Here is an 18,837-nt window from a genome sequence, read left to right on the forward strand (position 1 = left end):
TTGAAAAATTGAACAGCATCGAGTGATCACCGAGCTCTTGACTCCCCTCTCTGGCCAACTCACAGTGATAGTCATGCAGGGGAGGCAGACTAGAGGAGAGCCACAAAATCGCAGTGCAGCAATGGGACCACAGATGTCCCAGTCCTGTTACCCCTGACAGTCTAGTAGCCTATAGTTCAACACGGGGGGTCGCGCCACTATGGAAAACACCTTAGATGTTTCGTTTTTTGGCAGCACAGTCTCACTGTTTATTAGGCTAGTGGTTTCCAAACCCATAACTTCCAATTATAGATTGCATGAAGACCATGCTGCATAGTTATGAGAATGATGCATTATATGGAGAATCTGTCAGCTGGACAAACGTAGATGAATGAAACGTAGATATATTTTCTCCTTTACATTACAGGGTAGTCATGTCTTAAAATGAGCCAATTAGTTACTAAGCCACTTCTTACACATGCTACTTGTTTTAAAGACAGTTTATCAATTTATCTAGTATTTATCCAGATATCCATTAGTGACCTGGCATTGAGTACTCTTATCACCTACAATTCAGAAGCAGGCCCTTGGGACCTGTTCTGTAAGCTACAGGGCATGTCCTGACCCTTACAAACTGATCAGATAAGCTGGTGCTGCAGAAACTGTCTCAATGAGAGTTTTAAGATAAATGGTATACAACGCAATACCAATCCTAGGCCATGTCCTTCTGACCGAAAAATAACTTTTATAAAACACACCCGTCATACTTTCACACAATTTTGTATTGTCGTACACAAGAGGAATCTGGTTCACATTGTTATACATACAGAACAACAATTGACAGACAAGGATTTAGGATAGCATAGCCTGAAATCCACGGAAAAAAAAGAGAACCTGGCCACAGACTCATGGTAACGGACAATGGTTGATCCAGAATCCTTAAAATTATATTTTGTTTTTAGTATCTCATGTGGTAAAGAATGGACAGCAAGAATGCAATAATCACTGAACAAATTCACACACAAAAGTTGATACAATATTGCTCCTTATCCCACCCACCTAATAATGACTTGTCTTGATTCACATTAGTTGACTACAGAACAATGGAGATGGTATCGCCACGAGAGGAAACATGACATTAAAAGATGTGGCAAGCTCTTTCTAAGAACTTTGCCAAGACCAGTTTGTTTTCCTTTCACCTGGGTGGGATTGTCGGTAAATAGCTTACTTCCTCTACAATAGCAGTCGGCTACAGGTTACTGCCAGTCATAATAATACACCAAAACACCATCAAGCTTTTATTTCAAGGCAGTTATCAGTATCGCTCGTAATGCTTCTAATGCATTTCCGTAAAGGGGTCAGATAGAGGAATTCCTGCAACATGAGCTACGAATGATAAAAGCTCAGGTTTCATCAGAGCAACATAATTGTGGGTCTCGGGTAAGCAACATTTTGTCTTGAATGCTAAGGTCAGATAAATTTCCCCCAATAGCATGTGAATTAAAATGCATGCCCACACCTTTTTTCCTGCTGGTAACGGCTTGTGATTTTGTGTTTATTTTAAAAGGTAGACAGAATAGGCCTGGGCCCTTAGGCCCAGGCCTGCGCTATATTTCCTGTTAAGCAGCGATATGTATGCAACATTTTGAAGGGTTCCATAATAATAAAAAAAAAGACTCATCGTCATGCCTTTGGGGCAAAGAAACTAAAACCTCAAATAAGAAAAATAGTAAATGTGTAGAGAAGAGCAACAGTTAAACAAACAAGACCTCTTTCTCCTGACAGAGGGCCAACAACCTTGCAATAGTGGTTCTTCACCCCAACACATAAGATAGCACGCTGGCACAGTTGTGCCGGCGTTTTCAGCCTAGGTCCTTTTTATGAGATATTGAGTCCAAACTCCTCCGAGCTTTTGTTTGATTTGAGACCGATTCCACTCCGCAACATTAAGAACAACCATGTACAAACACTTATTTTCTCACATTCTCAAATCACTTATTGCATTCTTGGACAATCGCAACATTTACAAGAAAATGAAAAAAAAGCTTTTTTGTGGGCGAGTAGAAATGTAAGGCATCAGGCTAGGAGGCCATGTGACACATCTGCCTTCTAGAAAACATTACAGAGGGTCCCAAATTCATAGCTAGACAGACCCCATACAGGCAGGAGAGGATAATCACTGGCTAGTAAAGATGCAATGTTTGCATGATACTGTTCTACCCTGGTTTTATGACAGCAGCCGTTGATGTGAATAGAAAAAAAGAAAATCACACTTTATAGTCCTGAAAAGAAAAGAAAAAGATCAGACACTAATAACTGTTTTTGCGTGTGATTGTGAGAGTACTTCATTTTCATGGCAGCCATCTTGTCTCCTGACACGACGCCACAACTCATCGGTGACTGTGTCCACATATCTGTTGTCGGCGCAGATCACACACACACACACACACACACACACACACACACACACACACACACACACACACACACACACACACACACACACACACACACACACACACACACACACACACACACACACACACGGCAGGTGGAGCGAAACCTCGTCCAAGGACACCGTCCGCCCACGGTGATCAGAACCGAACCACACCCCACCCGGACTGACCCCCCCACCCCCTAAAACTCTCCACAAGGATCACATTACATACCACCCCACCCCTGCCCTTAACTAAAAACCTAGACCCCCCCCTGCCACAGCCTGTGACCCAACACCAGCCCCCCCCTCCACGTGGGCTCCCACTAGCAGAGGTCAGAGACGTAGTCAAAGTCCCGGAAGCTGTCCTGGTCCTTGCGGGAGAGTGTGCGGGGCTCTCGCGGCGGCGTCAGGGACGGCGCCTCGGTGGTGAACTCTTCGTCGAAGTTGCTGACGTCCTCCTTGCCCGCGATGCGCGGCACGAAGGGAGGGGTGAGCCGCCTCTGGAGCAGCGCCTCCCAGTCCATGGTCTGCAGGGAGCCAAGGAGAGAGGGAGGCAGGTGGGGGAGGAGAGAGGGAGCCAGGGAGAGAGGGAGGCGGGGGGGAGAGAGGGAGCCAGGGAGAGAGGAAGGCAGGGGGGGGGAGGAGAGAGGGAGCCAGGGAGAGAGGGAGGCAGGGGGGGGGAGGAGAGAGGGAGCCAGGGAGAGAGGGAGGCAGGGGGGGGAGAGGAGAGAGGGAGCCAGGGAGAGAGGGAGGCGGGGGGGGGGGGGAGGAGAGAGGGAGCCAGGGAGAGAGGGAGGCGGGGGGGGGGGGAGGAGAGAGGGAGCCAGGGAGAGAGGGAGGCGGGGGGGGGGGGGGGAGGAGAGAGGGAGAGAGGGAGGCGGGGGGGGAGAGAGGGAGCCAGGGAGAGAGGGAGGCGGGGGGGGAGGAGAGAGGGAGCCAGGGAGAGAGGGAGGCGGGGGGGAGGAGAGAGGGAGGCGGGGGAGGAGAGAGTGAGAGAGAGAGGGAGCCACACATACAGGATGGAATGAGTTCATCTTTCCCATTGTTTTGCTTTTAAGGAACTGCTGTGGGTGAGCTGCTGGAGCGGATGTCCGTCCTTACCCTGAAGAACGGCTGCTTCTTCACCTCCTCTGCATCTTTCTCCCCGGAGCCCAGCCGTCTCTCAGGGTTCCTCCTCAGCAGCTGGCACACACACACACACACACACACACACACACAAGGTTTGAACGCAAGTGTGAGTATGTACTGTATATGGCAAGGTGTGTGTGTATGCGCCTATATGTAGGTCAGTGTGTATGCGTTAGTGTGTAAAGCATGTGTGTTCAGAGCTCCAGCCTGGATAGTGTCTGTCTGTGTGTGTGTGTGTGTGTATGTGCGTTCTTACCCTCCTCATGATGCCAATGGCCTCAGTGGAGAGGTAGCGTGGGTAGCGCACTTCATCATTCACAATGCTGTCAAACACCTCCTCCTCATCGTCACCTGGAAACGGGGACTACAGACACACACACACCCAAGATCAACCTTGCCATCCTTATGGGAACCGTCAATTTTATCTATGCATTTAAATGTTTTTATCAGTTTTGTGAGACTTGTGTGTTGCTATGGGTTTGTATGGTGTGAGTGTGTGTTCTTCCTCTGCCTCACCTCGCCCACCAGCATCTCATAGATGAGGACCCCCAACCCCCACCAGTCCACGGCGCGGGTGTACGAGGTGTCTGTCAGCACCTCCGGGGCCAAGAACTCTGGGGTCCCGCAGAACGTACTGGTCCGATCACCATAACCCATCCCTGCGCGCATGCACGCACACACGCACACACACACACACACACACACACACACACAGAGAAGAAGATAGAGAGCGAGGGAGGCCAGCAATGGAGAGTTAGAGGGAGACAGATATAAAGGGAGACGGAGATGGAGGGAGACAGATAAAGGGAGACATGGATACAAAATGGATAGAGCAAGAGCAGTCTATTTCACTCAAGAGGAACAGATTGTCATAATTAACTCCTATGAGGAGTTCAAAAATCTGATAACATCTAGGGGCAACAAAATTGCACATACTGGCTAGGGAGGTGTGCTGGCAAAAAACAGCCGATCATGTAAATTCGTAAAAGTGAAAGGATTCTGCATTTAGTCTATAAAATAACTGTAAAATGATGAATTGTTCGCCATTAATCCCAATAGAGTGATGATGATTTCAAAATGCATAAGCAACGTTCAACCTGCCTTGTTCTATAATTTAGGGAATTAACTTTAATTACACCCTATATAAGAAATGTATCGCATATGTTTTCAACCGCTGTGAGTGGCGGTGGTTGTAGTGGATTATTATAAGACCCAAACGCCAGAGACCAGGGTCCAAATCTGCCGTATCATCATGCCTTTACCCCCATAGATGTGGTGCCAGCCCGGCCTTGAGAACATGGGTTCAAGTTCGAAATAAGCACAAAAATATAATTCCATAACCTTTAGTGAATAAGTATTTCATATGACATATGATTTGGGACTTTTTAAGCTTCACACAAATGCGCATCACTTGGGAGATAAACCCCGCACCCAGAAATTGAAGACTGACGCGCTACCTCCACTCAACCACTCTCTCACGGAGACACACTGTGCAACAGTAAGCATTGTCTACATAAGGACCAACGAGGGCGATCAAATAGCGAATACCCTCTGATGAGAACCTGTATCTCTCATAAAGAATATTCTCAGGCAATGCCAAGGGATCGGATCTGTCCCAAAAGACCCTCTGTCTCCGGAGACAGGTCTGTACGATGTGGGCTCCGAGGTCCACGGGAAAACCCACAAATGGTAACGACATTGTAAAAAGAGGGGCTAGGAAGCTGCGCACGCCGATCTAACCTGATAGACTAAGCTGAAAACCTGCTCCCGACCAGTTAACGTAGGCTTTGAGCGCAACATACCTCGCTAACCCACTAGTCGAGGTTCGTAGTATACCCCACAGGTCCCAGAAAGTTAAACTCCACCCTAGTATTTCACATCAATCACATGCCTTCTCCAATTAACCCCACAGGGGTTTACACTTTACCATTAACTAAGAAATGCACCAATAAATGAACTAACAATTAACTATGAGTTAATTAACAGTTTACAAATGGTCTAGTAATAATGTACTAATGTATTCACGTGGTGTTCATAATAGTGGTCATGTTAACTAAGGTATTCATATATATATGACTTTATAGGGTTAGGGTAAGGGTTAACCCTTAGCCTAACTCACTGAACCAACCTTAAAATAGTTCATTTTTAATCAACTCTTAGTTAACTTATGTTAATGAATAGTTATGTTAAATGTACCAGCAAGTTTTAACTTGCAATCTGACTCGGCACCTAAAAAAACACCATGTAATTTGCGATGAAATGCAAATTTGAAAAGAGTCATCCACACCCACCTTCTTTACAAAGGCCAAAATCAGCGATCTTGACGTAGCCATCTTTGTCCAGCAGCAGATTGTCTAGCTTGAGGTCTCTGGAGCATAACGACAAGAGTTAACCGAGCATGAGACTGATGTGCTTAGAAGTAACCAAGAGTGAAATATTGAAAAGTCCAGTCCCAAGTCATGTGCGCTCACCTGTACACAATCTTATGGTCATGAAGAAACTGGAGTCCAAGCACAACACAGGCTGAGTAGAACCTACAGACGGGAACCGAACACATGCCATCACTATGGGAACACAACATACACATTCTAACCCAGACGTGGTCTACATGATCCACTTGGAAGGTTTTGGCTTTCAGCCAACCAGCAAGCCAACCTTAAAGGTAGTCCTATGAGTGACAGTTACAGAAACCAATGGTGCTGCTCCAATAGCTGGGACACAGACACGTATACTTTGCACATGTCCACGCATACACCGCATTAACACGCATGCTTGACATGCTGACGCATACCGCCCTACATCTGTACAAACACATATTACACACTCACATAACACTGTCAAGACTCACATTGTCACACACGTTCAAACCCGTGCACATGCAAATTCCAATGGTTGTGTGTGTGTCTCGTCCAGCTGCTGTACAGTAATCACCACACACACACACACACACACACACACACACACACGCACACACACGCACGCACGCACGCACGCACGCACGCACGCACGCACGCACTACGTACATGGCGCGTGGCTCGGTGAAGACGTCCGTGTGGATGTGCATCATGAGGTCGCCGCCCGCCGTGTACTCCATGACGAAGCACACGTGCTCCGGCGTCTGGAAACACGCAAACAGGTTGACCAGGAAGGGGTGCTGGGACGAGTTGACCGCCTCGAAGATCCTCTTCTCACACATGAGGCTGTGGTCCAGAGAGAGGGGGGGGGGGGGTCGGGTCAAAGGATCAGTGATGGACTAACACAGGAGTCTGGGACCACGACCCGTTTGCTTCCGCCCAAAGCGAGTGGCATGATAATTATAGGTTGTGTATTTTTTTCGAGATAATCAGAGAAACAAACATTGGGGTTCACGGGGGCAAAGACCGTATGATGGCCTGTGTCGTGCTCCAGGAAGACCCAGGCATCCATCAGGGAGACCTCCGGTTGCCGGGCAACGCCCTCGCTCTACCTCCCTAAGAGACTACTCAACACTAACGTACTGCACTCCTAACTCCTAACCATCCCCAGAAAGAGGGCTACTGATCTGTGTGCCTCTTATACGGTTTCCTCCCTCGCGTTCAAGCGCTTTAGGGTTAGAAGGGGTCTTGCGGGGGTTAGGGGTAGGAGACTGGGATCAAGTGCTATACCGGTGATAACACGGACGTGTATGTACCTGTCTACCTCGTCCCTGGATACGATGTCTCCCTTCTTCAGGGCCTTGATGGCGTACATGGTGCCACTCTTCTTGTACTCCGACAGCAGCACCTGGAGGTCAAACAGCTCATGAACCCGTGTCACGACGGCCCGAGGGTCCACTTTCAGGAGGGGTCAAGGGGGGCGCCAGCATAATGCTGGGGTTTACCAAATGTCTTAAAGATGATTTTGTAGTATACAATATGACTATATAATATATATATTATTTTTTTTACGAGAAAAACAAGGGAATCAGTGAGTAGTAGACAGGGTTTGAAAAGGTTGTGTGTAGGTTCCAGGTGTCCAACGTTACCTTCCCAAAATGTCCCCTGCCCAGCACCGCGATTAGGCGGAAGTCCTTGAGGGACAGCGGGCCCTTTCTCTGCTTACTGCAGGACAGCCAGACAGAGAGACACAGACAGAGAGACCGACAGAGAGAGATAGGCACAGAGACAGACAGAGAAACAGGCAGGGAAAAAGAGAGACGGGCAGATAAACACCGGAGAACCAGAGAGAGAGAGAGAGAGACAGAGACAGGCAGAGAGACAGACAAGACCATAGATGGGTGGAGAGACAGGTAGAAAGACACAGGTACAAACGTCAGCCAGATGGAATCGATCAGACAGAACCTGTGGAAATACACGCGGCACGTGTACTACTGCAGACAGTGATGGCAACGCTCGGACATGTCCGTGTTTTCCATGAATGAAACAGCTCTTCATCCCTTATCATCTAAGGCCCCGTCCACACGGAACCGATTTTTTTGTGAAAATGCAGAAGTCTTGTGCGTTTGGGTCGACCGTCTGAAACCAGGTCCCAGGGTGGATAAGATAAAAACTGACCTATGCGTTTTCGTGTTAGGATTCGTGTGGACGCCTGAAATGCAAACAGCTTTCTCCTCCTCGACTGTATGTTTATATACAGCGCACAGGCTTGATGCGCTCCACTTTTTTTTTGTGTCGAACCAGCGCCACACAGTGGCCTTGAATATGTACTACAGCGTTTCTACAGCTCGATGCGTTTTTGCGAGTCCGTCTTTACGGAAATATTCCTGAAACGCATCAAAGGAAAACGGAGGGGAAAAGATTGTTTTCGCCCGTGTGGACGTGTCATAAATGTCTAGTGGTTTGTGAGCAAAACAAGGAAGCCAACAGTACAAATTGAGTTTCAATAAAACAGCACTTGTATCCCACTTAACCTTGAATAGTGTTATAAACATAGTGCCTGGGGATCCAAAGTGTGTGTGCGCACGCAGGCGTGTGTGAGCACCTGTCAACAGGGGGGGTTTGGGCAGTACACTCTGGGTTGAGGTCAGGAGTGAGGTCAGGAGTGAGGTCGGGGGGAGAGAAGGGCTCGATAGCAGGCACCCGCTCCTGAGGAACACAGACACAGATGGAAAATTAGGAGTCGTGGGGGAGAAAAATAAAAACTAACTATCCATCTCTCATAGGCTTCTCTCGTAGAACCCCCCCGTCTTTCTCTCTCGTAGACCTTTCTCGTAGACCTCTTTCCCTCTCACTTTCTTTTCGTTCTCCCTCTCCCTCCATCACCTTCTTTTTGTTCTCTCTCCCTCCCTCTCACCTTCTTTTCCCTCTCCCTATAACCTTATTTTCGTTCTCCCTCTCCCACCTTACTCTCCCCTCATCTTTAGTTCTCCCTCTCACCTTCTTTTCATTCTCTCCCCTTTTTCGTTCTCTCTCTCCCTCTCTCACCTTCTTTTCGTTCTCTCCCCCCATTTTTTGTGCTCTCTGTCACCTTCTTTCTTTCTCTCTCTCACCTTCTTTTCGTTCTCTCCCTCCCTACCCATCTGCCTCCCTCTCCCTGCCTCCCTCTACCGCAACCCGTCTGTCTCACCGGCGTGTTGTTTTCCGTGTCTCTCTTGCTTTCTCCTTTGTATGGAGAGTCGCTGTCCAGACTCAGCTTCTCCATACAGATTTCCCTGGAAACACACACGCACACAACCACAGAGACGGGTGTGTACACAAACACAGGCACACAACACAACAGGGTGTTTAGACGACACATGGTACCGGGAAACACAGCAGGGAGAGACTGCAGGAACCATGCTGCTGGGTGGACCCTGTCCTCGCTGTGTGTGTGTGTGTGTGTGTGTGTGTGTGTGTGTGTTACCCGCTGGTGAGGCTGTGTGCGTGGGGGCTGTAGGTTCCTGTGTTGTTGACGGTGGGGATGGCGTTCCGCAGCAGCCTGACCCACGTCCCGATGTCCACGTTCATCTGGCGCGCACGCAAGAAGGCCTTGCCTACACACACATACCCGATTGTAAACATCAATGCAGACTTCATCTCCTGACAACCTTGCCACGCCATTGAAACCAACCACAAGGGGGTGCTGCTGAGCTCCAAGCATACCAACGGTGTTGGTGGTGACAGTACAAAGCCATCTAATACCCTAAATACAATTCTACTTCCTGTTCCCCAGTTTGAGGTGACCAAACTGAATAATTGAAGAGTCATCACCATGCCAACCACTGATAAGCCTGAAAACGTACCATTTGATTAGAGGGTGTGCAGGACTAGTAGCAGACGTATATTTGCATTATGTACGCCACAGAGCTGTATATATGAATGCATGCAAATAGGAGAGCACAAACCATGTGAAGGTGTGAAATGCTATTTTTAGGTAGTTAGAAACTACCTCTTTTCCATTAAAACCCATGCTAAAGAAGCAGTTTCACAGATCTGAATGCATCATGCCCAGACAGCCTTACAGCTGAAACGCGGTTCTGTCATCCCGTTGTGTGTGTGTGTGTGACACTGCAGCACAACGGATGAGCCTGTGCTCATTGGAGGGATAACATTTGAGCCCAGTCCCCGTGAGAGCCCGGCGGCTCTCATGCTCTCAGTGGGCGGTGGTATAAAAGCCGCCCGCGACCTAATATTGAAACTCAGACAACACTGTAGGCAGTGTCTGGGAAACCGTGTTGAGAGTGGTCACCGGCCCGATGAAACGGATGCTCACCCTGCTGTTTGGAGAAGACCTTCTTCTGCCTCTGAAGACGAGGGACTCTCTCGATCACAGGGTTCAAAAAGGTCACCTGGTACACACACACACACACACCATTATTTGCTACATCACTATTTGCTAAAACATATAGTATATTGTGTGTCTGCGTTATTTTGGTGAGTGTGTGGGTATGTGTGCTCACACGTGTGTGTGCAAGATTGTGTGCGTGTGTGTGTCAGATTGTGTGTGTGCGAGATTGTGTGTGTGTGTGTGTGTGTATGTGTCTATGTTTGTTAGATTGTTTGTGTGCGCTTTGTAAGTGAGCAATTGTGTTTGTGTGTGAGAGACGCTGCGTCTGTGGTGAACCTCGGCCAGCAGCAGCCCCTGCGGTTCCAGCTCCAGCTGCACTGTGTGCTTCTGGTTGTCCAGGAAGTCCTCCAGCTTCAGGTACTTCAGGGCACACAGAGACCTGTAGTCCCTCCAGTACACCGCTATCTCCATCTCCCTGGACTGTTGCACAAACACACACAATGAGGACCTCAAACTCATCACAGACACACAACACAGCGTTCACAGTCATTGATCTCTAAAAAAATCTAAAAAATCTAAAAAATGATCATTCTTGAACGTTTGGATTAGTAGCCTACACATCGATTTTCTACTGGGCACTCTTTGTACTCTTTCTTCCTTTTCAATTACAAGCTTCCAGAATGATCAAAGGAAAGTTGTATGCAGATAGCAATTGGTCAAAGACAAGTAGATCTGGTGAAGTGGTTGACTCCTTAGTCAATATATTAAAATGAGTGAATAAAAGCAAGTAAGATACGATGGTACTTGGTTAAGTGTAAAACATGCTAACCCTCTCCAGCTCCACGGTGAAGGTCTGGTCCCAGGCCTGATCTCCTACGGTCTTCCAGGCTGTCTGACCCACCACGGCGTTGTCGATCTTCAGGACCGCACTCACCTCCGCTACACACACACACACACACACACACACACACACACACACACACACACACACACACACACACACACACACACACACACACACACACACACACACACACACACACACACACACACACACACACACACACTAAATTACTTAACCATTCGTCAGCTAGTAAAATGTGCTGAGAGAATTTCCGATTCAATTTCACTGCGCCTGCCTCTGTACAACACTTTCGATTTCCCAGCACATTTCTGAACAATCAGGGCATTTCTGATTGGTTCTGGGTGATCCATCTGTCATTCACAGGTAATTGAAACGCAACACTGCCCGATGTCACTCAATGGTGGAGAGACGCAGAGTGGGAGGGAGCAGAGAAAGAGTGGACGTTTTCTTTTTCTTTTTTGTCATCACCTGCCCTCTCTCGAATCCTACTCAAAACAAACAGCCACTCACAGGAGAGCTCGTCTGTCTTGCTGGGGGTCTTGCCGCTGAGCGAGCCGCTGCGTCCATAGAGCCCCTTGGTGCCCCGCATGAAGGACTTGCTGTCCCCGGGGCTGTAGCACGGCAACATGGCCGCCGTGCCCTTACTGCGGCCGGGCACCAGCTCCAGCACACCCACACAGCCCAGCAGCTGCACCTGCAAGGTACCTGGGGGCGCGCACACACACACATTAGAAATTAGTAAAAATACGACACAGAAATGTGTAACCCACTTTATGTTAAAACATAACCATGTTAACGAGACCCTTTTTTTGGAGTGTCCACAGCTGGGAGTGTCCACCTCAATGTATGACCGATAAGCTACCAGTAGCTAAAGTCCACTGGGTATGCTTGTAGCCTCAATCTGGGTGGACACTCGTGATACAACAGGGCAGCTCAGATTATTAAACATCTGGCAACAGCTATTCACTCACGCCTGGTTGTAAAATATGGGCCCTTTATATAAAAAAAAATAATAAAATATATATAATAATAATAATAATAATAATAATAATAATAATAATAATAATAATAAATATATATATATATATATATATATATAGAATGTGACTAATAAAATATATTGGATAACATACATGCATGTTCTTAACAATGTTTAATTTTTTTCAAAAGGATATAACAAGGACAGGAGTATTCGGACTGGGTTCCAACCCAAACCAGTACATAATGCGTTTGCCTCTGCTCACCAGTGAGCGGCGACGGCTTGCTGAGGGTGCTGTACTGGTTGCGGAGGTAGGGGGCGCCGTGGCGGGAGCTGAAGGCCGGCGAGGAGGCCAGCACTAGCTCCTCCTTGATGAGGCTGGCCTTGGGGTGGTCCGCGGGCAGCTCCGCCAGCCTCTGGTCCAGGGCGTCCCGCAGGAGGTCCAGGCGCTGGGACGCCTCGCTCAGGAGGCACTGGGCCTGAGGAGAGGGGAGGGGTTAACGTCCACTGAGCATTGATGGTTAAAGGCTCTCAATGCATTTCACCGGCGCACCGTCCAGCAGCCAGTTTACACAACTCTCCCTCTCCTTCACTAATGTCTATGCACACAAAGTCTCAGTCAGTACGTTTACATGCACAGCTTAATCCGATTAAAGCCATAGTTAGACTATGCTCCGCATATGACCTCTCGGTCGTATGTGGACTCCTTCGGCTGCTCTGCCGGCGGAGGAGTCCACATACGACGAGAGGTCGGAACAATGGAGCGTCGGAGAAATGATATAGATCCGAAGTGAACTGACAGCTGTCTGCTGAAACATCGCTTTCTCCTCCATGTTCGTTTCAATCTGGACTTCAGAGAGTCAAAGCCAAAGTTAATTTCCCCCAATTCCTTTTCCACATGGGCGAGATAAACCCCACTAGGAGTCTTTACTTGTTGTGGAAGTACCAGAGAGTCGGAGAACCCGACGCAGTCTGTAAGATTAATAATATCAGAGAATACCCCCGTCAGTTCGGCCGCGGCGCAATGAATGAATAAAGATTGTAGTTATTTTACAACCTCGTTGATGAGAAACATTTAGAAAAACATACTTTTAATTCAGCCTTTGGTGAAATCAAAGCGTAGTGTATACTGAATGCATGTTGATGATACACTCCTTATAAGGCACGACACCGGCTTCCTCCATCTTCTGCGCCAGCTTTTTAAATAAATCGCCTATCCAAAGTGAGTTGACAGCTGTCTACTGAAAACATCTTTCTCCCACCGGAGCAGCCCCTCGGAACACGTCGGGAGAAAAAAACATTTATTTTAGATGTGCCTGAAGTTACTATTTTACAACCTCGTTGATGACCCATATTTAGAAAAACATGTACTTTTAATTCAGCCTTGGGTGAAATCGAAGCGTAGTGTGCTTCCACCATAATGAATGCATGCCATGCGCTCTCCCACGGCCAGGACACAATTCTTATAGGGGGTAACTACATTCACTGGCTTTCTCCATCTTCTGTGCCACCTTTTTAAATAAATCGCAGTTTCTCGTTTTCCAATGGTGACAACAACACGACTATCGTCTCCTTCTACTTCCGGCTCACAGCCAGTGTTTGGAATAACACAGTTTAAAAGAACGGTGTTAGGTAACGCCGTTATTTACTTTTTTTAGTAACTAATTACTTTTTAAAAGCAACGTTCCCAACACTGCTCATGGCCCTGGGAAAAGATCTTGAGAATGCGCAGAACACAATTCAACGCATAATCCAATTCGAACATCCGCTTAACTCGACTATGAATCGCATTATCTAGGGGTCTTAATTTGACTATGAGTAAACCAATTCGATTCGATTTTAGCTCGACTAAGGTGTATAGTAGTATGTAGGTGTATGTAGTTTTTTTGGGGTATTTTACAAGCTTTGCTGCTTGTCAAAATGGAGGCTACTTTATTGAACTAATGTATCAAAATGCATCCATCGAACTTAGAAATCAAACCAGGCAAAAAATTACGGATCATCGAGTTCCGGGTTCATAGAAATGAATGTGTTCGATTTTTTAAATTACGTGCATTTCTTACTTTCTTAAATATCGGCATTGCGTGTGAGGACATTTGAGACCTTTTTGAGACATATTGATTCAAGCCAATAGAGTTTCTGCTATATATAACTATGCGAGTCATGGTCCACGTCTATATTTCCCAGTAAAAGGAATGAGATTGTTGCCTAAAGATCAGACTGCAGATTTGGGAATAGGTAGTGTACATTCATAATAAATGCATTGTTGGTAATAACACAGTGAATAGACAGACGCCTTACACAGAGGGGGTCACCTCAGGACAGAAACAGGTGTGCCTCTTACCACTAACGATGTGCTCCTGTCATGTAGCAGGGCATGGCCAGTAGACCAGACCAATGAAGACAAGTCCACTGGCCGTGCCCTGCTTTCTACAAGCACCAGACCCGTCATTAATGTCATGAGTGACACCTGTGTTTGTCCTACGATGAACTTCCTGTGAAAAATACGTTATAATGAGTTCATAGGGTGTACACTGTGCAGTGGGTCAGTGGACGAGGTCTGCATTATGAGCTCATAGGGTGTACACCAGGGGTCGCGAATTACTCTTCATAGTGGGCCTCTTTTAAAATCCCCTTGGAAACAATGCGCCACTCAACCGCCCAGCCTCATCGGCCATCGAGCAACCAAACGGATCCGCTTTAAAACTCACCCCTTCACAGGCCTTACGGTAGACTTCTTGTTGTTTTGTGTTGTGTGATTTACACATAAAATGTATTATAATACTATTATTTGTATATTGGATAGCAGATCCTCTTCCAAAAGAAAGAAAATAGGCACAAAAAAAAAAAATCATGTTAACATTGGTTCAGTTCAATAGTATTGCTGATATTATTTGCCGTGCGAGGGAGGGGGGCTGGATTAGGGTAAATGCGCGGTTGAATTAATTTAATAAATTGTTTTTTCCGTGTTGATTAATTATTATGTCTCTGATTGTGCGCAATAAACACAATAAAGTGATGTGCATTATGAGCTCATAGGGTGTAAACTATGTAGTGGGTCAGTGTACGAGGTCTGCATTATGAGCTCATAGGGTGTACACAGTAGTGGGTCAGTGTACGAGGTCTGGCGTGATGAGGTCATAGGGTGTACAGTTCAGTGGCTAAGTGGACGGGTGTGGGCTGACCTCGCTGAGGGCCTTCTTGTCCTGGACCTTGCTGGCCCCCAGGAGCCGCAGGACGTTTTTGGCCCCCTCTGCCACCGCGTGCTCCACCCTGTAGTGGTGACGGAGCTCCTCGATGCGCAGCTCCACTCCGCACATGTCGTTGTTACCTACCGGAAACACACAGAAAGGGCATGGTAACGCACACATGTCATGGTTATGGTAACATACATACACACACACACACACACACACAGAAAGGGCATGGTAACGCACACATGTCATGGTAACACACACACTTCAGGTTCGCGGTAACACACACACACACACACACACACACACACACACACACACACACACACACACACACACACACACACACACACACACACACACACACACACACACACACACACACACACACACACACACACACAATGTTGCTCACCACCTGTGTAAGTCAAATATACTCTCACAAGTTATATCCAAGTATATTCCATTCAAATGATAAACCTGAATCTTATAATGTCTCATAATACGGTTTTGCTACATGTTTAGACAGAGATGCAGAGATGGGATGTGAAAACCATTGAAGGACATATGAGGTAAAGACCCAGCATAAACAACATTTATAGCACGTGAGGAGATGAGAGGGAGGGGAGAGGAGAAGGGTTTAACAGAGGGATAGATTTGTGCAGACGGAGTAAGAGGGAAATGGAAAAGTGGGTTTGCCTCAGTATGGGAAAGTATCAGAATATAATCCCTATAGAGCGCAGGGACCCCCAATAGAATGATGAGATAGTGAGGATTCAGTTAGAGAGAGCAGAGAGAGAGCAGAGAGAGCAGAGAGCAGAGAGAGAGAGAGCGAGAGAGAGAGAAGGCAAATGGAGGGGGGCGGGGGGGGTGGTGCATGTTGATGCCTAATAAGGTGATGTGTCTGGAGTTCACATCCTGATAAGTGACCCTGCAGGTGGTGGGCCTGGAGAATGTCTCACAAGCATGCACAAACACAAGTTGGGCAGGACCTCAGCGATACTCAATGTGACCTTCAAACCCTCAACAAAACACAGCTAAAATACAATGATGCAATGGAGCGAGAGGGCATTTGAAGTGAGATAGAACAGAGACAGTAGGAGACATGCAAGACACAGAGCCTAAAACGAAGAACGAGAACGGAGAGCGATAGAGACTGGGAGAGATAGATGGAAAATGAGTGACCAACAGAGAGACAGGTGGAGAGACAGAGAGGTTGTTCACCTGTATCAGTGTTGAGATCATATCCTTATGAAATAATGACAAACAAATAACTGCCAACATTCTGCCTTGACCAAAATAAATACCCAACCAGAAGGTATCTGGAAAGATAAGTTCACAAAGTTAAACGCAAGCCATATTGGAACACGGCGACTTCAAAAGCCTTTGCGGCTGCTGCCAGTAATAATCCATCTAAAACTACACAATGTCTTTAAAACATGTTATATTTATTTTTCCACTGAGGAGAAGCGGCCTCCCTTGAGTGGTCTGTCCAAACAGCCTCCATCTTTCCCCGCTTTTAAAAACACACCATTCTTCATCATAACAGGAGTTCTCCTGGCCCCGGATGAATCCGAATCATAAAGAGCCCCACAGGAAAAACGCTATTGTTAGTCTCCATCTTTTATCGCTAATGCCCTTCCAATCTCTCCCGAGAGCTCCCTCTCCATCCCCCTCTACTTATGCCTCTCTCTCTCCTATCTGCGGTTATGTCTTTCTACAAATCACAACCCCACCCCTCTCTCTATCCTCTCTCTCTCTCTCTCTCTGCTGACCATTCACCTTGCCCTTCATCAAGCTGGTCTGCTTTCCCAGCAGTGGCCATTAGGGTCCACAATGCTCACCCCCAGCCCTATAGGGAGACTCACTCACCTGCCCTGAAAACTGCATCGATCTCTCTCTCAGCACAAAAGGCACTGCGGTGCTCTGCCTGAATACGCCAGGCGCGTGTTACGTCGCTGTATTCGTCACACAAGGCATCGACCGACCTGCCATCGTCACTGCCGTGCGTGAGGATGACTTTGTGCGTGCGTGTCTGAAGGTGTAGGAGAAGGAGCTAGTCCTTTCATTGTGGATTCATACATTGCTCAATTTAGCACAGTTTCCATGAAATGGTATCCGAGACAATTTTAAGAGACTGGGCGGGGTCAGGAATGGAACGGTTGTGATTTGACTCCCTCGTCTCCCCGTAGACGGTGCTCACCGTTGTTGATATACGAGTCAATCATCAGTCAATCAGTCAATCATCATCATTTCAAAACGGAAAGAGGTTCCGGTGACCTCGCTCACCTTGCGGGTCGTCGCTGTGCTCGGTGGCCTGCACGGCCTTGCGTATCTGCATGCGGATGATGTCGATCTTGGTCTTGCTGTCCTGCAGCATCTGCTGGGCTGTCTGAAGCATCTTCTTGTCCTGATTGGATGAGACATGAGGAAGCTGGTCACATGACGGGAGACGGAGGGCCAAACATGAAAGCGAGATGAGACGTTTAAGGAACTAACTTCCATGTGTTCAACTGTGTTTTTTTTTTCCTTTTAAGGAGTCTCTATTTAGACTTTATTAGGAATACATTAGCTCCTTAGGAACATTATGTGTAGGATGAAGGCTGCCCAAAGTGGGATATTAAACATTGAATAGTGTGTGTGTTACATGCATACACATGATTGCATGCATTTGTCCGATCAATCTCAATTATCAAATCGGAGTAATGGATTGCCAGTAATTTGTTGGAGCTGTGTGTGTGTGTGTGTGTGTGTGTGTGTGTGTGTGTGTGTGTGTGTGTGTGTGTGTGTGTGTGTGTGTGTGTGTGTGTGTGTGTGTGTGTGTGTGTGTGTGTGTGTGTGTGTGTGTCTTAAACTTTATAAATCCCTTCAACATAAGAATAAAGAGCGCCTGTCTTTCTGTGATGGATCTCCAGTACCTTGGTGGATCCATTAGCGTAGATGGGGATCATGTTCTCGGCTCCTTGTTTGACCTTGAGCTCTATGTTGAGCTGTCTCTCCAGGGCCGAGATGCGGTCCAGCTGGGCACTGGTCCGGCTCTCAGCCCCCGGCGACTGGGGACACTCGTCTGTAGGGGGGGAGGAACGGATCATGTAGTCAAACAATATAGATCATTTCCCCCGGGCCCTGCAAATGTCTGACCAATCAGGGCCAATCTTCCCAATTCCCCAATTGGGTGGGGGAATCCCTATTGCTTGTAAATCACATGAGGACACGGCGTGTTGTTGTAGCTCAACCAAAGTGTATTTTTATGTCTATGTCTTCTTTTTTAAAGGGTTATTTATTTATTAAATCTGCCCATTCTCTCTGCAGCTCTCGATTGTTACCTACTGCAGCTTTAATGTAACACTTTTCCAGCCACCTTTCTGCGTCTAATGGCTGACATTAAATGGGAGCGAGTTACGATGTGGAGTCTTCAGTTCAGAGACACCTCGACACAGACAAAGATAAAACTTGGGAGCTCCCCATTGGGCCGAATTTATCCCACTCTGGAGCCACTGCTGCCAACTTTAATATCCCATAAACTCAGAACAAATGACAAAATCATGTAGGGTAGTTTGCACCCAAATAG

The 18,837-nt window shown here is 47.2% G+C and overlaps 1 protein-coding gene across 2 annotated transcripts in view; it reads right to left on the reverse strand.

The window, feature by feature from the left end:
• Positions 1–777: 777 nt before the first annotated feature.
• The window catches only part of pkn1a (protein kinase N1a), a 46,060-nt gene continuing 28,000 nt past the window's right edge, over positions 778–18,837 (reverse strand). For both annotated transcript variants that reach the window (XM_084465913.1, XM_084465912.1), the window contains exons 4-23: positions 18,185–18,333; positions 17,556–17,676; positions 15,258–15,403; positions 12,338–12,551; positions 11,604–11,798; positions 11,058–11,167; positions 10,565–10,708; positions 10,214–10,289; positions 9,365–9,494; positions 9,089–9,173; positions 8,504–8,607; positions 7,548–7,623; positions 7,215–7,306; positions 6,568–6,744; positions 6,016–6,078; positions 5,836–5,912; positions 4,061–4,203; positions 3,801–3,908; positions 3,518–3,598; positions 778–2,943 (exon numbers count right to left, since the gene is read on the reverse strand). In XM_084465913.1, coding sequence (XP_084322039.1) covers positions 2,740–2,943; positions 3,518–3,598; positions 3,801–3,908; positions 4,061–4,203; positions 5,836–5,912; positions 6,016–6,078; positions 6,568–6,744; positions 7,215–7,306; positions 7,548–7,623; positions 8,504–8,607; positions 9,089–9,173; positions 9,365–9,494; positions 10,214–10,289; positions 10,565–10,708; positions 11,058–11,167; positions 11,604–11,798; positions 12,338–12,551; positions 15,258–15,403; positions 17,556–17,676; positions 18,185–18,333 — 2,495 coding nt within the window. In that variant the 3' untranslated portion in view covers positions 778–2,739. The remainder of the gene's footprint in view (positions 2,944–3,517; positions 3,599–3,800; positions 3,909–4,060; positions 4,204–5,835; positions 5,913–6,015; positions 6,079–6,567; positions 6,745–7,214; positions 7,307–7,547; positions 7,624–8,503; positions 8,608–9,088; positions 9,174–9,364; positions 9,495–10,213; positions 10,290–10,564; positions 10,709–11,057; positions 11,168–11,603; positions 11,799–12,337; positions 12,552–15,257; positions 15,404–17,555; positions 17,677–18,184; positions 18,334–18,837) is intronic.

The sequence above is a fragment of the Micromesistius poutassou genome (assembly GCF_964030765.1).
Source record: "Micromesistius poutassou genome assembly, chromosome: 3".
In the NCBI taxonomy this organism is placed as follows: domain Eukaryota; kingdom Metazoa; phylum Chordata; class Actinopteri; order Gadiformes; family Gadidae; genus Micromesistius; species Micromesistius poutassou.